This window comes from Camelus dromedarius, chromosome 2 (assembly GCF_036321535.1).
Source record: "Camelus dromedarius isolate mCamDro1 chromosome 2, mCamDro1.pat, whole genome shotgun sequence".
In the NCBI taxonomy this organism is placed as follows: Eukaryota; Metazoa; Chordata; class Mammalia; order Artiodactyla; family Camelidae; genus Camelus; species Camelus dromedarius.
The window spans coordinates 121544428-121566101 of NC_087437.1; the positions used below are offsets into that span (position 1 = coordinate 121544428).

At 53.6% G+C, this 21674-nt stretch overlaps 1 protein-coding gene across 8 annotated transcripts in view; it reads left to right on the forward strand.

Moving 5' to 3' along the window:
- Nucleotides 1-21674, forward strand: part of ADARB1 (adenosine deaminase RNA specific B1) — a 112585-nt gene that overhangs the window by 82893 nt on the left and 8018 nt on the right. For 6 of the 8 annotated variants that reach the window (XM_031460895.2, XM_031460911.2, XM_031460924.2 and 3 more), the window contains exons 6-8: nucleotides 628-776; nucleotides 1807-1975; nucleotides 8298-8479. In XM_031460895.2, coding sequence (XP_031316755.1) covers nucleotides 628-776; nucleotides 1807-1975; nucleotides 8298-8479 — 500 coding nt within the window. Of the gene's footprint in view, nucleotides 1-627; nucleotides 777-1806; nucleotides 1976-8297; nucleotides 8480-8945; nucleotides 9039-9575; nucleotides 10849-21674 lie in introns of those variants that run through there. The other 2 variants (XR_004139582.2, XR_004139581.2) reach the window with 2 other exon arrangements.

Consider the following 21674-nt stretch of genomic DNA (forward strand, 5'->3'; position numbering starts at 1 on the left):
TTTCATCGTTTCTGTAATCATGGAAAAAGTCTCAAAATAGTAACGTTTTAGGTAATGATTTCCTCACGATGCTCAAGCTACAGACTAGGGTTGACTAAATTACAGCACACACGTAACACAAGTGTGCACGCGTGTACATGTGCACACACACGTACTCACACGCAGGCAGCACACATGCACACGTGCACTCACACACACACCTGCATGCACATATGCACGTGTGCATGCATGTCACGTAGTCACGGGTGTCGCCTCTGGGTTCGGAGCACGTGCTCGTGTTCTGTGCGGCGTGAGCATGGCTGGAACTGAGCTGCCAGTGGGGGTGTCAGTTCTGTGCTGGTCACCGTGCCGGAGCCGCTTATCCCCACGAGCCGTTTCTTTTGTGTCATCTTCGTGGCCGGCAGCCGTGGATGAGCAGAGGGAACGGTCGCTCGCGTGCTGATGGCGCGTCCTGTCAGTGAGCAGACAGGAGCCGTGTTGCTTGTTAACATATAAAATAAAGAGCCCAGTTCAGGCTGAAACCCCCCATTTTAACACTGGCCTCTGAAAGTCACTGTGAGCTGTGCTAGGCTAAACTTTCGTTGTCAACAGCTTTGAGGTTTATTTTTGCAACTTGTTTCCTTTCAGTAACAAAGATGATCAAAAAAGATCCATCTTTCAGAGGTCGGAGCGCGGAGGCTTCAGGCTGAAGGACAGCGTCCAGTTCCACCTGTACATCAGCACCTCCCCCTGCGGCGACGCCCGGATCTTCTCGCCGCACGAGCCGCTTCTCGAAGGTGGGCTCGGCTTCTGGCGGCCGGTGCTCCCCCAGAGGACCATGCGGGCAGAGCGACCACCATCAGTGCCCTTTCTTTGTGGAGATGCCCACCTTGAATGTGGATCTGATCAGAATGTATAAAAACAGGAGGTTTTTCTTGCCAGCAATTCAGTTAGAAACTGTTAATGACTGAGAATGCAGATTCTGATAAATTAGGAAGTTAGACTAGACTCGAGAATATTGGACCAAAATTGTTTTCACTGTTTAAACGTGGGCGACGCAGGTCTCTGAGCTGGGAGCAAGTGTCCCCCTTCTGTCTCTGATGAGCTGTGAGTGCGTGTGCGGCTGCGGGCCTGGCCTTCCGCAGCAGGCCGACCGGGAGGGGCCAGCACGCTGCCCTCCGCCCTGCTCTGCTCCCATTCTTGTCGGGGCTTTTGTTTGATGGCTGTTTGTACCCTCAGCCCTTCCCACAAGCGCAAGCATTATTTATTCCAAAAAGAACATTTGATTTCATTACTTTTCTTGATTATAAAAGCAATGCATACCCACTTAGCAAATTGCTAGACATTTTTAAAACATAAGAAGGGAAATTTAACTCACCCCGTATTCGCGTAACCCAGAGATAATGGCTCTGGGTGTTTGTGAACGCGTCCCGTGGGTTCACTTCTGCCGCCCCATAGACGTATTGCTGGAAACTTAACTGTACGGGGAAGAAACACGGCAAATCCCCGCACATCCATCGCGCAGAGCGAGCAACGGCTGGCATTTTGTCCTGTGTGCTCAGCTCACCTTCAGTGATAGACACAAATCGTTCGGGTGAGATGGAAGCCGTCCTTCCCCAGCCCCTGAGGGGCCCCTTTCCCGGCTTGCTGTGTGTTGCATCGTCCTGTTCAGTTTTGTGTTCTCAGATGGCAACGCGTGTCTTCTGTGCACACAGGGTAGGCGTGCACACAGGGGTGTGTGATTGGCGGGCGTTGTTAGACGTGCTTCTCAGTGAGGTGAGCGACGGCAGCTGTGGCGGAGTCTCTCACCCCATGTGTCTCTTGCAGAACCAGCAGACAGACATCCGAATCGGAAAGCCAGAGGGCAGCTACGGACAAAGATAGAGTCCGGCGAGGGGACGATCCCGGTCCGCTCGAACGCGGGCATCCAGACATGGGACGGGGTGCTGCAGGGGGAGAGGCTGCTCACCATGTCCTGCAGCGACAAGATGGCCCGGTAAGGCCCCGGCCGTGCGCCGCCCCCGCCCCCGTGCTTCCTCGGGTTCTGTGAAGGATCGACCTTCGAGACAGGTGCTTCAGGGCCACCTTGAGGGCATAAAGGCGGGCCTCTGTGGGCCTGTGCTTCTGGGTTTCCACGGAAGCCTCATTACAGAGGCCCCGTGGGTGAAAATCATCGGCCGTTGGCGTCAGAGCGCCACCTCCAGCCCCTCCCCTGGTGCCGGTGGGGTACGGCTGAGAGTGCCAGCCTCTGGTCTCACACGGTGGCTCCACAGACAACCAGACCCTACCCGCAGGCGAGTGATGAAATCCTCCTCGTTCAGGCAGCAAAAGACACCTTCACGGGTCCTTCACTTAGGAAGTTCCAGGAGTTCTAAGAGCTGTGAGGCAAGAACCCCAGCAGAAGACCAAACGTATGCAAGGGGAAGTAGATTTTTGGTTGTCTGGATGATGAAGTGCACCTTCCTGATAAGTCTCAACGTCACAAAGACTGCGGCTTCGTGGTGAGCCATGAAGCCGGTCGTGCCCATTCTCCAGCTGTTTGTCCCCCTCCGGGGAGCTGGAGGCTCTTCTGAGCCTTCTGCCCCGTCCTCAGGATCAGCTGTCGACATCCGCAAGATACCTTGCTGGGGTTCTGGCGGGTTCTGTGCTGAGCCTATAGATCTGGCTGCGAAGAGCTGACGCCGTGACAGTGTTGAGTCTTCTGTCCGTGAATACGAGGCAGCTCTCGTTTATTTGGTTGCTTGACTCCCTCATCAGCTTTGTAGTTTCCTTCTATAGGTCCTGTGTATGTTTTGTTAGATTCATACCTAAGTATTTAATTTTCGGAGGTATTAATAATGTAAACAGTACTGCTTTGAATTTCACTTGTTCATTGTCACAACTACTTTTTGATCAAGGCTCAACACCAATTCAGTCAAGAAAGAATAGTCTTTTTAACAAATGGTGCTGGGATAATTGGAGACCCCAACGTGAAAACAGCCAAATGAACTTCATGTTTTGCACCATAGGCAAAAATTAACTCAAAACATGTCATAGACCTAAACGTGCAAAAGTTCCAGAAGGAAACAGGAAACAATCCTGGCACCTGGGATGGGCAGTTTCCCAGATACAACACCAGAAGCGCTCTCCATAAAGGGAAAAAACGGTAAACTGGACCTCATCGAGTTAAAAATTACTTCGTTGAAAAACACTATTAAAAGAATGAGAAATAAAGTCACTGACTGGAAGAAAATGTTTCCAAATCATGTGTCTGATAAAGGACCTGGACCCAGGACATGTAAAGACCCTCAAAACCCAACGAGGAGGAAGAACTGTTTAAAGGACGGGCGGAATATCTGAACGGCCACTTCACTAAAGCGATGCCCAGCAGACCTGTGGACAGATGCCGGCGTGGCGAGCCAGCAGGCAGGCCGGCCCCAGCCCTGCTGGGGTGTAAGTAGCGTAGTCACCTTGGAAGACAGTCTGATGGTTTCTTGAAGGTTAAAGGTGCGCCTGCCCAACGCCCAGCTGTTCTGCCGCTCTGCTTCCCGAGGGACGTGGAAGCACGTGTCACGCAGACTCACCCAGGGGCACTCCCAGCGGCGTCTCTGAAAGCGGGAAGCAGCCCAGTGTGTAAACGGGGTGTGTCCGTGCGACAGAACACTGCTCCGGCGAGAAACAGAGTGAACAGCGATGTAGCCGAGCCCACACGGACACGTCGCAGAGCAGTGGTGCAGAGTGCGCGGAACCAGAGTGGAAGGAGTGCTTGCTGTGTGACTCCACGTGCGCAGACGTCTAGCAAATGCAGACCACCTCGCAGGGACAGACAGCAGGCCAGGCGCGAGGGCGGGGCAGCGGGCACGGGGCCTGGGGCAGGGCGTGCGGAGGCTTCGGGGAGCTCGCGGGGCTGCGCACCTCTGCCCGCCTGCACCACGGGCAGGGGCCTGCGTGTCCGACGCCCCCCAGCCGCTCGCGGAGAAGAAATCCTGGCGAGCGAGAGAACGGTCATGAGTAAACGACAGAGTGCGAGCAATGGAACAAACGCGCATGAGCGTGAAGAAGGGAACAGCGGCGGGGGGCGGGGGGGGGGGAGACGGCGTTTCGTGTGCAGCGGAGACGAGCGACCACAGCAGCCAGGCCGGCGCAGCCGCTGCAGGAGCGCGATGGGGCCCCGGTCCCGGCTGTCAGGCCCAGCGGGGGCAGAGGAGGCGGCGCGGCCGGGCGCCCCAGCAGCTGCGAGGGGCGCTACGGACAGCTTCCCTCCCCGCGGGTCCTGAAACTGAGCTGAAGTTAAAAGGTTTTAGAAAAATGTGCTTTCTTAAAATTGACTCAAGCAAAGCAGAAAATTTGAATGGAATTGTAGGCATTAAAGGTATTAAACCAGTCCCCCACTTCCAGGAAAGAAAGAAGTTGAAGAAACTCAGAGAAAGGAGGTGGCTGTGTAGAGAAACGGCTCTCCCCGAGTCCTCTGCACTTTGGGGGTGGGCAGCCGTCCCCGCTTGTCTGTGTCTAGAGATCAGAAGAACAGGGGAAGAGCCCCAGCTCATACTGCGGGGTGCTGCCGCCTGTGTCCCCCAGCCAGACGGGGCGGGGCGAGGCGGCAGGCCAGCCGCAGTGCAGACAGGCACGCGCACACCAGCTCCGGTAGCACTCGGACTCGTCTGGCCAGGTTTTTCCACGTCTGTAAGTAAAGCAATGTAACTGAAGCCTCATCATTTTTCACAGCACCTGAAGACCTATCCCAGCACTCGGGTGGAAGACTAACAGTGTAAGTCCGGGCGGTGGCAGCAGAAGGCTGCTGTCACGGGGGACAGATCTGGGAGAGACGGCCGGGTGCAGGGAGAACCGCTGATGCTGAGTTTGCCGCTGCTTAACAGGAAGCGTGAACCAAATGGAAGCGTGCGCCTGTCTCACGGGAGAGCACACGCAAAGGCAGGTCACCCAGAGCTGCTGCGCTGGGTCTCTGGTTGCCCGGAGGCCGGGTTCCGGCTTCCACCCTGTCCATCCTGCATCCTGTCCTCAGAGCCTTCCCAGCGCCCAGAGGTGGCCAGATGCCAGCCTGGGGTCTGAGTCCCGGCAGCAGAGGGCCCGGCGGCAGGCCGCCAGCTGGCTCTGTGCCCCTGAGCAGCTACGTTTCACCATCTAGAGCCCGGGCAGGGGTCAAGTCTCCCTGCGGAGCAGGCTCGGGGAGCCGTCTGGAGGAGGATGGAGGCTCTGTCGCCCGGAAGGGAGGGAACGCGGGGCCGCTGCTGTGGTCTGTGCTGTGTGCGACTCACGGAAGAGGTGGCCTGGTCAGCGTGGGGACCGTGTGCACGCAGGGAACTGAGCCCTCCTCCCGCCCGTGCACGGAAGCATCTTCCAGACAGAGGAGGACCCGGGTGTGAAAAGGGGTGCCCGGCAGCATTTGGAGCCTCCACCTCGGCGGTTTCTCAAACAGGGCACAAGAAACCCAAGTTATAAAGCAAAACATGAATAAATTTGGCTGAATTGAGATTTTAAAACTTATGCGCTAAAAACCCCACAGATGCACTATGAATAGAAGGCCACGCACTGGGAAGAGGGTTCTGACACACAGAACCAGCAGGGGGTATAAAGACAGTTCCCGCAGCTCAGCCAACGGCCCTTGCTGGCAGGATGTGACCGTTCTGCCTCCTTGAAATGCGGGCCCCCCCCCCCCACGCTTGAAAGTCAGGCCTCACTGATGTGAAGCCTTGAGGTCCGTGTGGACGGTGCCTCATCTCAAGGAGAAGGCAGAGGTGAACGGGCGGGAGCACAGGGCGCAGGGACGGCTCCTGGCAGGGACGGCGTTGGGACAAGCGCCCAGCCGCTCCTCCTCTCACCCCTCGACTCCAGGGGGCCCCCCCTGCACCCCATGCGGGCTGGCGCCCTGCAGGTCAGCTCAGGTCTGACACCTCCCGGGGTTAGTGCAGACCCCCAGTTTCGGGGCTCACCCACGAGGCTGCGCCTCAGCCACCGGGTGCTGGCATTGGGTGCCCAGGGTCTGACTGGGCTGCACCCCGAGGGTCCCTTGACCCTCCCTGGGTTGAGGACCTTGGTGGAATGGCTCCCAGAGCTCAGGGGAAACCTCCGCTTTAGGTTTACTGGCTGGTTATCTATCAGGGAAACCACCCAGGAGCAGCCAGTTTGTGGGGGTCCTGGGGGTGCGGGGGGAAGGGGGTGTCCCAGCCCCCAGCTCCTAGCCCTGACCCTAGGGGTCTTCGTGCAGATTGATCGGTTCCTTGGCCCTTGGTGATTAACTCAACCCAGCCCCTCCCCTCCAGGGAAGGGTGGGGGGCGGGGCTGAGTCCCAGCCTGCGATCTGTGGCTGGTTTCCCTGGAGACCAGCCTCTCCCTCCTCATTTGCATAAACTTTGAATCGCTGAAAGAAGCCTGTCATTCAACACCACACCGCCCCTGGCTGGAGGGCGCCCCCGCAGCGCCCCGGTCCCTGCCGAGAGGGCGTGTAGAGTCCCCAGGGAAGGTCGATGGGCAGGCGCCAGGCCAGCTGACCTGGGGCCGTGGGCTCAGGTGAGAAGGGAGGTGCCGTCTGTCCATCCAGCGGGCAGCGTGGCTGAGATGTGGCACGGGGGCTGCATGGGGCGCAGCGATGGGAGGGGCCTGCAGGGACCCACCAGCTCTGCTGGGCCATGAGAGGGAGGGTCCCAGCCTCCAGGCTCTGGGTGCACCCCCACCCCCAGGGCTGCAGCTTGACTGTTCAGAGCTGTAGGGGGAAAGGGGCTTCCGCTGTGCTGGGGGTAGGCTGGGGTCAGTGCAGGGAAGCCGGATGGGGGTGAGGCAGCAGGACCTGCTCTGAACCCCGTGCTCCAGAGGTAACGTGTAAGGAAGGGGAGAGCAGGAGGCCGCTCGTGGGTCACGGGGTCGTGGGGTCGGCCAGGCAGGGGCGCAGCACCCCCTGTGCCGGCTTCCAGCTTTGCCTGAGCATGCCCTGTCGCCATCACTGCCCAGCCCTGCTGGGTCTTTCTCCCGGGGGAGTCTCGCCCTCACCGTCGCAGGGCTCGCTGGCGGGAGGCGTGCCCCAGCGGTTCCATCCCAGGGCCTCCGCAGAGCGGCCGGGCTCCTGGCTCCTGCGACGAGGCCTGTGTTCGGCATCTATGGCTTGTAACAACACAGGCTTCTGCCAGATCACGGCTCTGAAGGTTCCCCGGGCGGCTGCTCTCAGCTTCTGACTTACTTGAGAAAGCGACCCGTGCACTTTGTAAGCGCTGAGTTGTCTCCTACTTTCTCACTGGGCAGGAAAACCAGGTTTTAATTTCCTTGTTAGGGAGCGGGAGGCCTGGGCTGTCGGAGTCAGGACTTACTGCCTGTTCAGCACGTATTTGCTGCTCTGCGTGTACCAAGTGTGCAGCTCCAGTGAATTAAACAGAGACCCTCCGGTGTGGAGCTTCTGTACTTGGGCGGGTTTTGGGGGGGGGGGTAAGTTTTGCGGGAAGTTAGCCAACCAATGTGGGGACCAGTTTGGCTCAGGTGATGGCTGCAGACAGAGATGGGGGCGCTGAGGCCAGGGACTGTCTGGGGACTGTGTTCCAGGGTGAAGGGATGGTGGTCAAGGTCCTGAGGGAGCAGAAGGAGCCCGGCGGCCGGAGCCTGGGGGAGGGGTGGTGGCAGGAGGCAGGGAGCTGAGGAATGCCAGGTCAGACAGGCTGGCAGGGACTGGGATGGTGTCGTTTGGGAGGAAGATGGGGAGTATCGGGAGGTTTCGCACTCAGAGTGGCCTGTCCTGCCTGGGCTGGGCCCCTGGGGGCGGGGGCTGTGGTCACTGGATTGCCCTTGGGAGGGGCGGCGAAGTGGGCAGGAGGTGACCTGACCCGGGATCAGCAGAGGCAGTGGCACCAGCAGCCCCTGATCTGTTCAGAGAGAAAGTCCCAAGGTTTGCTGGCCGCTGGCCTGTGACAGGGATGGGGAGGCGGCCGTGGTCCCAGCCATTTGGCTTGAGCCAGAGCGCGGGCTGACCCCCTCTCGGAGCAGGAAGCATCAGCTCCCATGCGCAGGGGCTCCTTTAGGGCTCCCGTCTTTATTAACGTAATAAAACAGAGATTTGCTTTTCTGGTTGATTTTTCTTACGAGAAGCGTGGCTTACTGACACCTTTCCCTAAGTGATCTTCAGTAAATGTGTCGTCAAGAGAAACACGGACCAAAGATCGTCCCAGCTCTAGATGACTTTTAAGCAGGTTTTTCTTTATAAAATGTTTAGCTGCTGAGTCACCCGTTTCCTCTTTGAATGGCTGGCACGTGCACAGAACCCCAGCACGTTGGTGTCAGCGCGGTGGGGTGGTGAGCCCGAGGCCGCCCGCACTGAGCTCCTGTCCCTGTGCCCCCAGGTGGAACGTGGTGGGCGTCCAGGGCTCCTTGCTCAGCGTCTTCGTGGAGCCGATCTACTTGTCCAGCATCATCCTGGGCAGCCTGTACCATGGGGACCACCTCTCCAGGGCCATGTACCAGCGCATCTCCAACATAGAAGACTTGCCCCCCCTCTACACCCTCAACAAGCCTCTGCTCAGCGGCAAGTATCTCCATGGCCTGTGTCCTCTCCCCACGGACCTGGTTTGCAGCGTGGAAGTCTTAGGAGTACAGTTCTGGGCGGGGGCAGCTGCCCTGTGGCGGGGGCTGGCCTTTCTGAAGGGCAGAGGCAATGGGTCATTTAAGGGAGTCCCTCGGGGTTACTGTCTCTTGCCGACTGAAAACCTTGCCGTTTATGGGGAAATTACAGCCCAGGTCCTGCACCTCTGTGCGGCCCGTTCACCCATCCTTACGTCTCAGCCGTAGAGGCTCACAGATGCCAGCCACGAGGGTTACGCAGGCATCAGCCGCCCTAGCTTAAGCTGGGCTGGGCCTCGCGGGACAGGCGCCCACGGCGGTGAGCGGGCCGCCCGGAGGAGGCCGGTGCTGCAGCGCGTGCCGGGACAAGCGGGCGACCACCCCCCTCCCCCGTGCCCTGTGTTACCGGTTGTTTGTTGTTTTTCTTCTAGAGTGTCAGAGGCTAGCAGTAAAGTGAGCGAGCGCTTTTGAATTCAAGGGTCCTAAGCTCTCAGTTCGCCCTTGTTTAAAAGGACACAGTTAAGGTATTTTTATCCTTTTGAAAATATCGCTTTACTTACTTTTTTTAAGCTCAGAACTAAACCCGTAACCCTAAACTAGAATGCCTCTTTCGACGTGTGTGTGTGTGTGTGTGTGTGTGTGTGTGTGTGTGTGTGTGTGTGTGTGCCGTGTTCTGTGGTGCTCGCTACTGGCACATTTTTAACTGGAGGAAAGCAGTGTGGAATTTTATTTGAAAGCATGTCTCTTAAAGCACATAAATTCTGCCAGAACCGAGAAAAACAAAGGTTGTTATGGGGCAAATCTTACAGCTCTCTAACCTTATCCGTTATCTTTTAAGAAAAAAAATAGACTGATAAAATGCGATGGCGTGTCAGTTGAAGCTGTAGCGCACGTCCGTTGGCGTTCTGCTGGTAGACGTGAAGTAAGTGTATTCTGGTGTGTGCTGGTGTATGAATTTCTCATGAGTCAGAAAATAATCTTCCCTGTTTAGTCTCTGGCCTGTGTCTGAAGGAAGACTGCCCTGTTTCATTTCAGCTGTCGCTTGTCTTTTATGTTCATAGACACTGGAACGTCGTGTGGAGTCCGTGGCACGTGGGCGGTGCTCAGGAAGAGCTGTTGGCAGGTGCCTGGTTGAACGGTGCCGAGCATTGTTGCCTCTGTCACCGTGATCTGAAAAGACAGGGTCGTTTTGCTGGAAGCGTGTTCTGAGGTGCTGGGAGGAGGGCTCACTGACAGAGGTCAGGTGTGTTCTTCCCACGTCGTGTGCGTGAGGTGCATCCGTATCTGTACGAACACGCGGACAATACTGCTTTGGTGCTGCTCCGTGCAGATTTGTTAAAAACATGAAGTTATAAATAGCAAAAGAGTCTGCTCTTCTGTCTTCCTGCCTGACATCACTTCTGATCCCCAGCGGGACGCTCAGCCCTTGCGGTCGCGCCCCCTGCCGCAGGCCTGGCTTGGAGCTCGCCTCATCGGCAGCCCCGTGCGGCTTCTTCACCTGCCCAGGATGGGCTGGGCCGAGTATCAGCACAGCCCTCCCAGACCAGTGAAACTCGGGGACAGCCTCAGGTCTCAGGGAGCAAGCGTTTCTCGAATGCTGAGCCGGGAGACAAGGTCACTGGCCTCAAAGTCTATTTCAGAATGCAAACTGTTTGAAATGGCTCACTTCGGATAAATGCTTTATTTGGAACCAGTGGTGTTTTGTGTCCCTTTGAGAGAGCTCACATTGGCACTGCAGGGAGCCGGGAGAAGACACCTTGGGGTAGGGGAGCAAGGCCTGAGAGGGAGGGCAGCAGGATGCCCCGCAGAGCAGCAGCGAGGTCCGGCCTCCCGGGGAATCCAGCTCAGAGGCAGATACCACGACAGGTGCCACCCAGATGAAAGATTTGGTCCAGAGAAATCTGGAGGGGGTGTCGCTGTCATAACGGTTTGGGAGGGCCCACTGCCCTGTGCAGGGCCCCACGGCAAAGCCCTCAGAACTCTCTCTCTCACAGCGAGGTCCCACAGGGAGTGAGTGACTGGTCCAGGGAGGAACCAGCATCCTGGGGCCCCTCTGGTCCTCTTGCAGTGCAGACGTGTGCGTGTAACCAGTCACGCAGGTTGTTGCTCTTTTTCCACCTCTCAGTTTACCGCGGGCCACTCCCATGCTGGGACAGAGTGGTGTGTAACAGCAGCGAGAGAGCTTTGCGTCCTCGGGGAGCGACGAGAATGGGCCACGACGTGCTGCGGAGGATGGCGCGGGGGGTGGCGCGGAGAGCAGCTGGTTTGCCTGGAAACCAGAGCAGACAAGACAGACGTTCATGAACGATGTAGCGATGGGCTGTTCTTGCAAATGCCGACAAGGTTAAAACGAGAAGGATTTCACTTGCATTTCAGCATAGAAAGTAAACGCCCAGGAGGGACCTGCCGGTGGCAGCGGCGCCGCATGAGCCCCGCCTCAGACGCTCAGGTGCGGCTCTTCCCGGGGACTTGGAAGCAGAGCCTCAGCGCCTTCGCACTCCTCCTTTTCCGTTGAGTTTCAGATCCGACACCTGCGAGTCTCAGAACAGTTCTGCGTCTCGTTCACTCCGTTGGCCCTTGAGTCTGAGTTTCTCGACTGGCTGGTGTGCTGTCAGGCACCCCGAGAGATCTCAAGAGGTAGGACCAAGGTGCTTGACTGTCCCGGGGCTGTGGGGACAGCCAGGCTGCCCCGGCTCATGGGGTCAGACTCCTCTCAGTGCTGGCTCTACTGCCGACACCGTCACAAAACAGTAACAGGCAGGGAGAGATCAGGATGCAGGAGGAGATGGTGTGGAGCTCACCTCCCGCCACGGACACATCAAAAATCCATCCGCCTGTGGGAAGATTCTCACGGAGAGCCAGCCGGACGCTGACACGGGACTCCTGCACAGCCAGGGCAAGGCTGCGAGGAAGGTTCCCACGGAATCGGCAGAATGGGAAGAAAAGCACCGGGGCAGGGCCTGCACTCACGGGAGGGGGCTCCCAGGAAAGGGGAGGTCGCTCCCTGGGAAAGGGGAGGGCGCAGGGGCAGATGCCTGCCCTGGGAGACAGCGGGTGGAGCCGCAGGCTTTGTCCGACGTGCAGGAGGCAAGGCTGGCTGGCCGCTGGGAGAGCCGGGGTACAGATAGAAGTTGGGAGAAGCCTGGACTAAACTCGTGAGGAGGACGCGGTGCTGGCTGAGCCCGCCCAGATGGAGAGAGGTCTGCCCAACGCGCTGGCCCTGCTCACTCCACGCCACACCTTGGCACTGGACCCAGGGCGGCCAAGACCGGGGAAGAGACTCCATGTAGGGACGCAGAGGCGACTCAGAGGCCCGGGGTGGGGCCCAGGCAGGGTGATGCGGCCGCTGTTGGAGCTCACCCAAGCGGTGCCCCAAAGCAGCCCAGACTTCTGACGGCAGCGCGGCCACCTGGACTCCCACGACGGCCTTGCCAGGCGCCTTAGTCCAGCCCCGCCAGCTCCACACACGGCACAGCACTAGGTCTGGGGCGGCCACACAGTGGAGAGAGGAGGCTGAGGGCTGCACCCGAGCAGAGCCACGGACGCCCACACAGGCGGCGCTCTGGACCACTGTGAGCGCACGAGCCCCGCTGCTTCCGCCATCCCCTCCTTTGGGGCGGAGCCCCCAGTGTGAAGAGCAGAAGAAACACACGTGGAGGGAGCAGCTGGTGTATGCAGACAGGCTCACACTGCACCGCACAGAGAAATATATTCAGTGTCTTACAGCGGCTTATGGTGAAAAAGAGCGTGGAAATGAACATATGTATGTTCACGTATGCCTGAAGCACTGTGCTGTGCACCAGAAATTGACACAACGTTGTAAACTGGCGATAACTCAATAAAAAAATAAATAAGGGAACACAGCCAGCTTGAGCGCATTTTTCAACCACAATGGTGTGAAACTAGAATAAAAACGGGTAAAGAACAAATACATGGAGACTAAACAACAAGCTACTAAAAAGCCAGTGGGTCAGCAATGAACCAAAGAGGAAATCAGAAAATACCTCAAGACAAATGAAAGTGGAAACACAACTTTCCAAAATACGTGGGATGTTGCAAAAGCAGCTCTAAGAGGGACGTTCACAGCAATACAGGCCTTCCTCAAGAAACAAAAAAATCTCAAAGAAACAACCTAACCTACCATTTAAAAAGATTAGGAAAAGAAGAACAAAGCCCAAAGTCAGCAGAAGGAAGGAAATAATAAAGATCGAAGAGGAAGTAAATAAAATAGAGGTTAAAAAAAAAAAAAAAACAATAGAAAAGACCAGCGAAACCAAGAGCTGGTCTTTTGTACAGATGAAAAAAAAAATGATAAACCTTCAGCCAGGCTCACCAAGAAGAAGAGAGAGAGGCCTTAAATAAACAACATAAGAAACGAAAGAGGAGAACTATAACCAATATCACAGAGATACAAACGATCATAAGAGAACGCTGTGAACAGTTACATGCCATCAAACTGGACAACCTAGAAGAAGTGGACAAATTTCTAGAAATGTACAGCCTGCCAAGACTGTCAAGAAGAAACAGACAATTTGAACAAGACCAATCACTAGAAGTGAAATTGATTTGTAATTAAAAACAAAAACAAAAACAAAAACTCCTAGCAAACAGAAGTCCAGGACCAGATGGCTTCACGGGGAATTCTACCAAACGTATAAAGAAGAATTTATACCAATCCTTCTCAAACTATTCAAAAAACCTGAAGAGGGTGGAATACGCCCAAATTTATTCTATGAGGCCACTGTTACCCTGATACCAAAACCAGACAAAGAAACTACAAAAAAGAATATTAAGGACCAATATCTTTGATGAAAATAGATGCAAAAATCATTAATGAAATATTAGCAAGCTGGACTCAACAATACATAACAAGGATCATATACTGTGGTCAAGTTAGATTCATCCCAGTGTCACAAGGATGACACAACATATGAAAATCAATCATTGTGATACACCACATTAACAGAAATAAAGATGGAAGCCATATAGTCATTTCAATAAACACAGAAAAAGAATTTGATAAAATTCAATATCCATTTATGATTAAAAAAAATCTCTCATTAAAGTGGGTGTAGAGGGAACATACCTCAACATAATAAAGGCCATTTACAACAAACCCACAACCAGCATAGTACTCACTGGTGAAAAACTGAATGCCTTCCTGCTAAATTCAGGAACAAGACAAGGATGCCCACTCTCACCACTCCTATTTAACATAGTATTGGAAGTCGTAGCCATAGCAATCAGACAAGAAAAAGAAGTAAAAGGCATCCAACTTGGAAGGAATGAGGTAAAACTGCCACTGTCTGTAGATGTCACAACACTCTATACAGGGAGTCCTACAGTCTCCTCCCAAATACTGTCAGATAGTAAGTGAACTCAGCAAGGTTGCAGGACGACGTGATCACCACACAGAAACCTGCTGTTTTGTACACTAACAATGAACATCAGAGAGAGAAAGTAAAAAAAAAAAAAAAAAAAAAAAAAATTCTGTTTAAAATTGCATCAAACAGAATAAAATACTTAGTAATAAACTTAACCAAAGAGGTAAAAGACCTAAACTCTGAAAACTATAAAACACTGATGAAGGAAACTGAAGGCGATACAAAAATATAGAAGGATATCCTGTGTCCTTGGATTGGAAGAATTAATATTGTTAAAATGGCCATTGCACCCAAAGCAGTCTGCAGATTTAATGCAATCCCTACCACTATTCATGCCGTTTTTCACAGAACTTGAACAAATAATCCTAAAATTCGTATAGAACCACTAAATGCCCCAAAGTGCCAAAGCAATCCTGAGAAAAAAAGAACAAAGCTGAAGATAGAATCCTCCCGGACTTCAGACCGTGCTACAGAGCTGCAGCGGTCAGTGCAGCTGCAGCAGTCAGCGCAGCATGGTGCTGGCGCAGACACCGGCTCATCGCCCAGTGGAACGGAATAGAGAGCCCAGACACGGACTGATGCGCCTGTGTTCAGTTAACTGGTGCCAGGGAGGCGAGAATACACAGTGGAGGTAATACAGTCCCTTCAGCAAGTGGTGCTGGGAAGACTGGGCAGCAGCGTGCACATCAGCGAGGCACAGCGCTCCTTTGCACCGCACACTGAAGTAAGCTCAGAGTGGTTTAACGACCTAGTATAAGACCTGAAACCATAAAACTCCTAGAAGAAAACATGGGCAGAACACTCTGACAGATTGTAGCAATATGTTCTTGGATGTATCTCCAAGGCAAAAGAAATAAAAGCAAAAATAAACAAATGGGACCTAGTTAAACCTAAAAGCTTTTGCGCAGCACAAAGGAAACCATTGGCTTGGCCTGAGGGGACTGGCCGCACACTGGGCAGGTGCTGGTGGTCGGCCAGGTGTGCTGGTGACACCCTGACAAAACTGTGCCGAGGAAAACACCCCAGAGTGAAGGTGAGGGTGTCCTGGCAGCAGAGAATTGGTCACGTGAGGACATGGAGCTTCGAGGGCCGTGTGTTTGTCCCCTACCGAGCGGTGCCCCGGGTCGCACGGGGAGCGGCCAGCCGGGCCTGCAGGAGGGCTGCCGTGGCGCGCTTCCCTCGGACAGCCAGGCGGGGCCGCACTGGGCTTCGGGCTCTTGGTCCAGGAGGGGCGTGGGTCCTGGCTTTTCTTCCAGGCTCCCCAGGAGCTGGAGCCACTTCCCAGAAAGAAACAGAAGCAGCCACGCCAGCCACTTGCATTGATCACAGACATAAGGGAACGAGCATGGTCAAACTTCGGAGGAAAATAAACACAAACGAGCATGACCTTATATGAGAAGTGGAACAACTGAGAGAAAACGGCTCAGAACAGAGGGGGATGCAAATGCTAGTCCCCCCAAAGTGCGTGGAGCCGCCGGCAAGTGCGGAAGGCAGATGCTCACTCGAAGCTCTAGAAAGTGTTCACTTAGCACATTCCAGTGAGTGGGGGGCGCTGTTCTGGGTGGTGGGGTGCGGGGTGAGCAGAGCAAAACAGCCCCCCACGGAGCTTACATCCTCGTGCGGGGAGAGGGGAGGGTGCGTCAGATACATCTCAGATAACTCCGAGCAGAAAAGTGTGAGGCGTGGGAAGAGCTGGGAGCTGTGGCAGTTGATGCGGAGGCCCGGCTCCCGCCTGGCAGCATCTCAGAAACAGAAAATCGAGAGGAGAAAGTAACAGGAGAAAAACCGCTGATCCTGAAGGAAGGCGTTAGTATTAAAACTGAAGGATGCGCTGAGCACTGAGCAGAACTAATGATGAAAATCCCCATCCCCAGCGCATCCTTCTGGTTTGGGCACCGAGGGCAGAGGAAAGATGCCGAAATCTTCTAAATTAACTCCAGTCAGTACCAGATTCATGTGCCGCTCGTCGGGGACCTTGCAAGCCGGCACAATGACAAAACGGCCTCCCTGTTCTGAGGAGAAAAACACGTTGGTCCCAGCTTTTTTTTATCAACCAAGGGTGAGTCAAGCGTTACGACGAAGTAGTAGTTTTCAGATGTTCAAAGATTGAGAGGCATTTTCTCCGGCGTATATTTTTGGAGGAAGAAAAAGGTGAGGATGCTCCAGCAAAATGGAATAGACATGTAAGAGAGAAATGCGGGCTCTGAGAAGAATGCTCCGTAAATCCAGGACACGATGGAGAGGAGGTAGCTCAGCAGCAAGCCTGGACAGGGACAGGGACAGGGACAGGGACAGCGCCGGGTCGCGACCGGGAGCCGCGTTGGAGAGCTCCAAAAGGAACATGTTTTCAGAAGAACGCGAGTGTGTTTCAGCGAAGAGCCTGGGAAGCTGAGTGGTCTTTATGACAAAGCTTTTGTGAACAACAGAAAAGTGAAGGGACGTGGAAACTCTGGGAAACTCAAAAGGCTGCTCAGGAAAGAAGGTCCAAATAAAGGCAAACAAAAGTAAGGTGTTGTGAAGGGGAATTTGTGTGTCACCTTGACTGGCCACAGGGCGTCCAGATTGTCATGGCTTCTGGGGTGTCTGGCAGGTGTTTCCAGGTGGGCTAGCTTTGGAGTCGGTGGACTCAGTAAAGCACACTGCCCTCCCCGGCAAGGGTGGCAGCATTTAATCCACGGAGGGCAGAACAGAACAGAACAGGAAGTGAGGAACAAAGAACTTGCCCCTTTTCTTGCTTCGTGGTTGGAGCCAGGGCATCTCAGCTCACCGTCTCCCACGGCGTGCCTGGGACTTGCCCCGCCCACCCCAGCTCTCGGGCCTCTGGTCTCAGACTGACCGTGCCGCCGCTGTCCTGGGCCTCCAGTCTGCGGGCGGCAGGGACTTCTCAACCCCATCATAGCTGGTGTGAGCCAGTCCCTCGTGGCCACTCTCCGAGCTCTGGTTCTGCTTCTCTGGAGGACGTGACTGATACCGGCGTGACCTGAGCAGCTGGTGGGAGGCAGGACAGACTCCATCGGAAGTGGCGCTGGGAGCGGGCTCCCTGGAGGGGCTCAGTGCTCAGTCCAGACTCATCGATGGTGAAGGTGGTTTCTCTGACCACAAGGCGCTGAAACTGAAGGCTGGCTACAAAGGGTTAAAATTTAAAGTCGAATGGCTCAACCACTTAGAGGTTAGGCTCTTAACAATTCTCAGATTAGAGACGAAACTGGAACTTAAACTGCTGGCCATGCAGCGGACACGAGTCAGACGTGGCGAGGGGGAGCCGCTGGTCCGCTCGGCAGGGTCCCGGCCAGTGAGGGAGTGAAGGTGAGCCAGCCTCTGGGCCCGGAGCCCGGGAGAGGAAGGTGCGGCAAAGCGAACAGCGGCCGGGGAAGGAAGGAGACAGAGAGCGAGGGGGAGGCAGGGAAACGGGGGAGCGGGTTAAAATCGATGCTGGCGTGAAAGGACCACGAAGCGACGCGCTGCCGTCGGGCTTGGTCACGAAGGAGGGCCGGGGCGCCCTGAGGGCGCTGGGACGTCAGGACGACCCCGTGTGTACCTCTAACGCTGATGAGTTGGGAAGCCTCAGCGACAACGGCAAAGGCTGAGTAAGGAGACGGAAACTGCTGACACCGACCCGAGGGGGTGACAAAGCTCTGGCAGGCGGCGCTCCCAGGGAAGATGCTGGAAACGCTGTCGAGGGACGGACAGCCTTCTGATGAGCCTGCAGACGGCTTGGTCAGCCTGCCAGGGAGCTGCGATCCCAGCTGTGCGTCAGCTTCCCAGGAAAGGGCAGCTGACCTCTCCTTCTTCTAACACTGGACAGAGAAACACAAATAACAACCACAGGACAGCGTCCCCTGTGGCTGTGGGCGCACAACGCCTAAATGAGACGCCAGGAGATGGAACTTGCAGCGCGCCCCGGATCCCAGGTGGAGAGCAGCTTTGCCCCTGGTGCTGAGGTGTGGTCCTCGCAGGCGCCCGGTTGGTCTCAGGCCGTTCCAGAGGGCACGCTGGCGCTCCTTCCCATCGGGGGGGACGACGGGAGGAATCTGTCTATGGCGCCTTTAACAGTTACGTAGAAGCTTTTTCTCTTTTCTAAAGACAGCAGCCAGGGCCCCACCAACACCTACCCAGTCGGAATGTCTGACGGACAAACACGTGCTCATCGTTGGTGCGTCACACTGATCCCGCCTGCTTGCCAACCACTGAAACTATCGCAGCGCCTGCTGGCCTGCTGGCGCTTTCGTTTTCTTCTCCAGGGTGTGTGTGAGGTTTTGGAATTTTCCGCAATGAACAAGTATTACCTTTTTACTGAGAACAGTGTTCTTCCTTCTTATGTGCCCCTGTAGTGTTTTTCAGAGCTTCACTGAGGCACACCCGACATACGACAGACTGTACTTACAGGGCCTGTGTTCTGACCCGCGTCTGCATCGGTCCTGCCACCACGCAGGGGAGACGCCGACCCCGCCCTCAGCTCCAGGTGTCCCAGCCCCACCCCCCCCACCCCCGCAGCCCCTGCTCTCTCCAGCCCTCCCCAGGCCGCCGCTCACATGCGTACTGCCAAAATGGGTTAGTTTGCATTTTCTAGGATTTTACAAAATCTAGGATTCTACAAAAATCATGAGATGTGTGCTTTTTTGTCTAGCTTATTCCATCCAGCATGATGTCATTATTTTGCGACTCCTCCATGTTTGCTGTGTCTGTCGGTGGCTCGTTAGCCCTTGTCATCGCTGCGTCACGTTCAGCTGTGGGATCAGCCAGTCTGTTCATCCAGCAGCTGTTGACGGTATCTGGCAGTTTCCAGTCTTCTACTGCCTCAGGCGAAGCTGCCGAGAACTCCCGTGTGCAAGCACCTCTCCTGTAAACGCGGGGTGGGGGTGGGAAGGCTGGGTCATGGCTTGGGTGTGCGTTGAGCTTTTTAAACACTGTCACACTTTCCCAAGGCGGTTGTACTATTTCCCCTCCCGCCAGCACTGCCGGAGCGAGCCAGGGCCTTCCCACCCCAGCCAGCGCTTGGTGTGGGCAGCGGTTTGGGACATGCTGATGGCTGTGGTGTCCCACTGGTTCTGGCTTGTACTTCCCGCGTGACTGACGGATGCGAGCTTCTCTTCGTGTGCTGGTGCCATCTTGTGTGACTTCTCCGATACATTGTTCAAAACTTTTCTCGTTTCTTACTACTGAGTTTTGAGAGCGACTTACATACTCCGGATACAAGTCCTTTATCAGACATGATTAGAAACGTTCATCTTTCTGCTCTCTCAGCAGGGTCTTTCAGAGACCAGATAATATTTTGATATGGATAAAATTTCTGATAAAATTCTGTTCATCAGTTTCTCTCTGTTGGATCATGCTTTTGATATTGTAGCCAAGAAATGTCTGCCTGAGTCTGTGCCACAAAGATTTCTCCCTATGTTGTGTTCTTAGAAATTTTAGTTTCAGTTTTTACATTTCGGACTAGACTCCACTTGAAGTGAAAGTTTGTATAGATGTGAGGGTGAAGCTCATTTTGTAACATCCAAGATAATTGTTCCAGCACCATTTGTTGAAAAGTGCCTCCTTTACTGAACTGCCTTTGCACCTTTGTCAAAAATGAGGGCTTTTTCAGTTTATATTTTAAAAGACCAGTTTGCATGTATATGTTTAGGTCTGGTGTTGGACGCTGGTGCTTTCCATTCACCTCTTGTCTGTCTTGAAGCCAGTATCACGCCATGGTAACTGCAGTTTCATTGTGCATTTGGAGATCAGGTGGGGCTAATCCTCCAGCTCTGTAGTTCTTCAAAGTTGTCTTGGCCACTGAGGTCCTTTTTGCATCTTCATAACAATTTTATAATCAGCTTACCAGTTTGTTCACAGAAGCCGGCTTGGATTCGATTGAGATGGTGCTGAACATGCAGGTCAGCCGGGGGAGAACCAGCATCTCGGGGTTTTGAGTCTTCAGGTGACGGAGGCCGAGCGTCTCCGCGTTTACTCGGCTCCTGTGCTTCCTCACGGGCCAGTGCTCCCTGGTTGACAGCACCCCCGCCTTACACGTCTTTGGTCAGATGTAGCTCCAGGTGCTTCCTAGTTTTGATGCTCTTTTGAAGGCTGTACTTCAGCTTCCAGTCGTCCGCTGCACGGACACCGAGAGAGCGCTTACAGCAGCTTTTCTGCAGATTGGACTGAAGCTGCTCTCTGTGCGAGCCTGTGGCTCACGTTTTCTCTCTTCCTGCACATCTGGGCGCCTTTGACTTCTCTCTCCTTCCTGCGCCTGGGCAGGCCTGCAGCGCAGGGCCGGGCCGACGCAGTCAGAGCCGCCAGCCTGTCCCGCGTGCAGCCTCGGGGCAAGCGCACAGCCTCACCCGGAAGTATGACGCTGCCTGCGCACTTTTCCTTTTCATGAGTTTAAGGCAATTTCCTTCTAGTCCTAACTTGCTAAGGGGTATAAGTCAGGAATTAATGTTGGGTTTTGCCAGATGCTTTTTTTCTACTTTATTGAAATGATTGTTTGTGGAGTTGTTTTTTTTTTTAAGTTAATGTGACATTGATTTCTTTAAATATTAAACCAACCTTGCCTTCCTAGAGCAACTCTAACAGTCATATGTATTACTCTTTTTATACGTTGTTGGATTCAGTTTGCTAAAATTTTGTTTTTATGGTGTTTTTATGAATTTTTGCTTCTGTAGTACACTGGTCTGTGTGGATGTTGGTCTCTAGTTTTGGGGAGGTTTTCAAAAAATTTCTTTGTCAGGTTTTGGCATCAGGATAATGCTGGCTTCATAAAATGAGCTGAGAATCATTTCTTCCTCTTCTGTTTTCCAGAGAAATTTGTTTAGATTTGATATCAGTTTTTTCCATCTGAGCCTAAAGGATTTTTTGTGAGAAAGTATCTACAAATTCAGTTTCTATAATAGATACAGGGCTATTCATGTGATCTGTTTGTTCTTGAGTGAGCTTTGGTGATTTGTGTCTTTTAGGGAACTTCTCTGTTTCATCTAAGTTGTTGAATTTATTGGCAAAAAAAGTGTTCACGACATTCATGTACTGTCCTCTTCATGTCTGTGGGGGCTGCAGTGGTAGCTCCTCTTTAATTTCCTATATCATGATTTGTGTCTTCTCTTTTTCCCCTATCAGTCTAGCTAGAAGTTTATCAATTTTACTGATTTTTTTCTCTTAAGAACCAACTTTTAGTTTCATTGATTTTTTTCTGCTGTTTTCTATTTTTCTCAACGATTTCTGCTCTAACCCTTATTATTCCCTTTTTTCTGCTTTATGTTTTGATTGCTCTTTTTTTTCTAGTCTTTAAGGTGCTAGTTGAGGTCATTGTTTAGAGACCTTTCTTTACTGATTTCACAGCATTTCACAAATGTTGATACGTTGTGCTGTTATTTTCATTCATTTTAAAATACTTTGTCTCATGGGTTATTTAGAAATCTGCTATTTAGGTTCAAAATACTAGGGCATTTTACAGAGATCTTTCTGTGCTAAATTAGTTTCATTTTGTGACTTGAGTCCTTTTAAATTTATTAAGAATTGATTTAAGGACCAGGATGTGATCTTTGTAAGTGTCCCATGAAAACTTGGGAAGGACGTGTGTCTGCTGCTGGGGAGAGTGTCCCGTCAGTTGTCAGTTAGATCAGGTTGATCGACTGTGTCGTGTGCATCTTCTGTGTCCACGGTGATCTTCTGCTCGGCCTGTCAGTTTTTGAGAGAGGGTGCTAGGAATCTCTTGGCTGTAATTCTGCTTTTGTCTATTTCTCTTTCCAGTTTTTTTAATTTTTGCTATTTTGCAGCTCTGTGATTAGGTACAAATTTAGG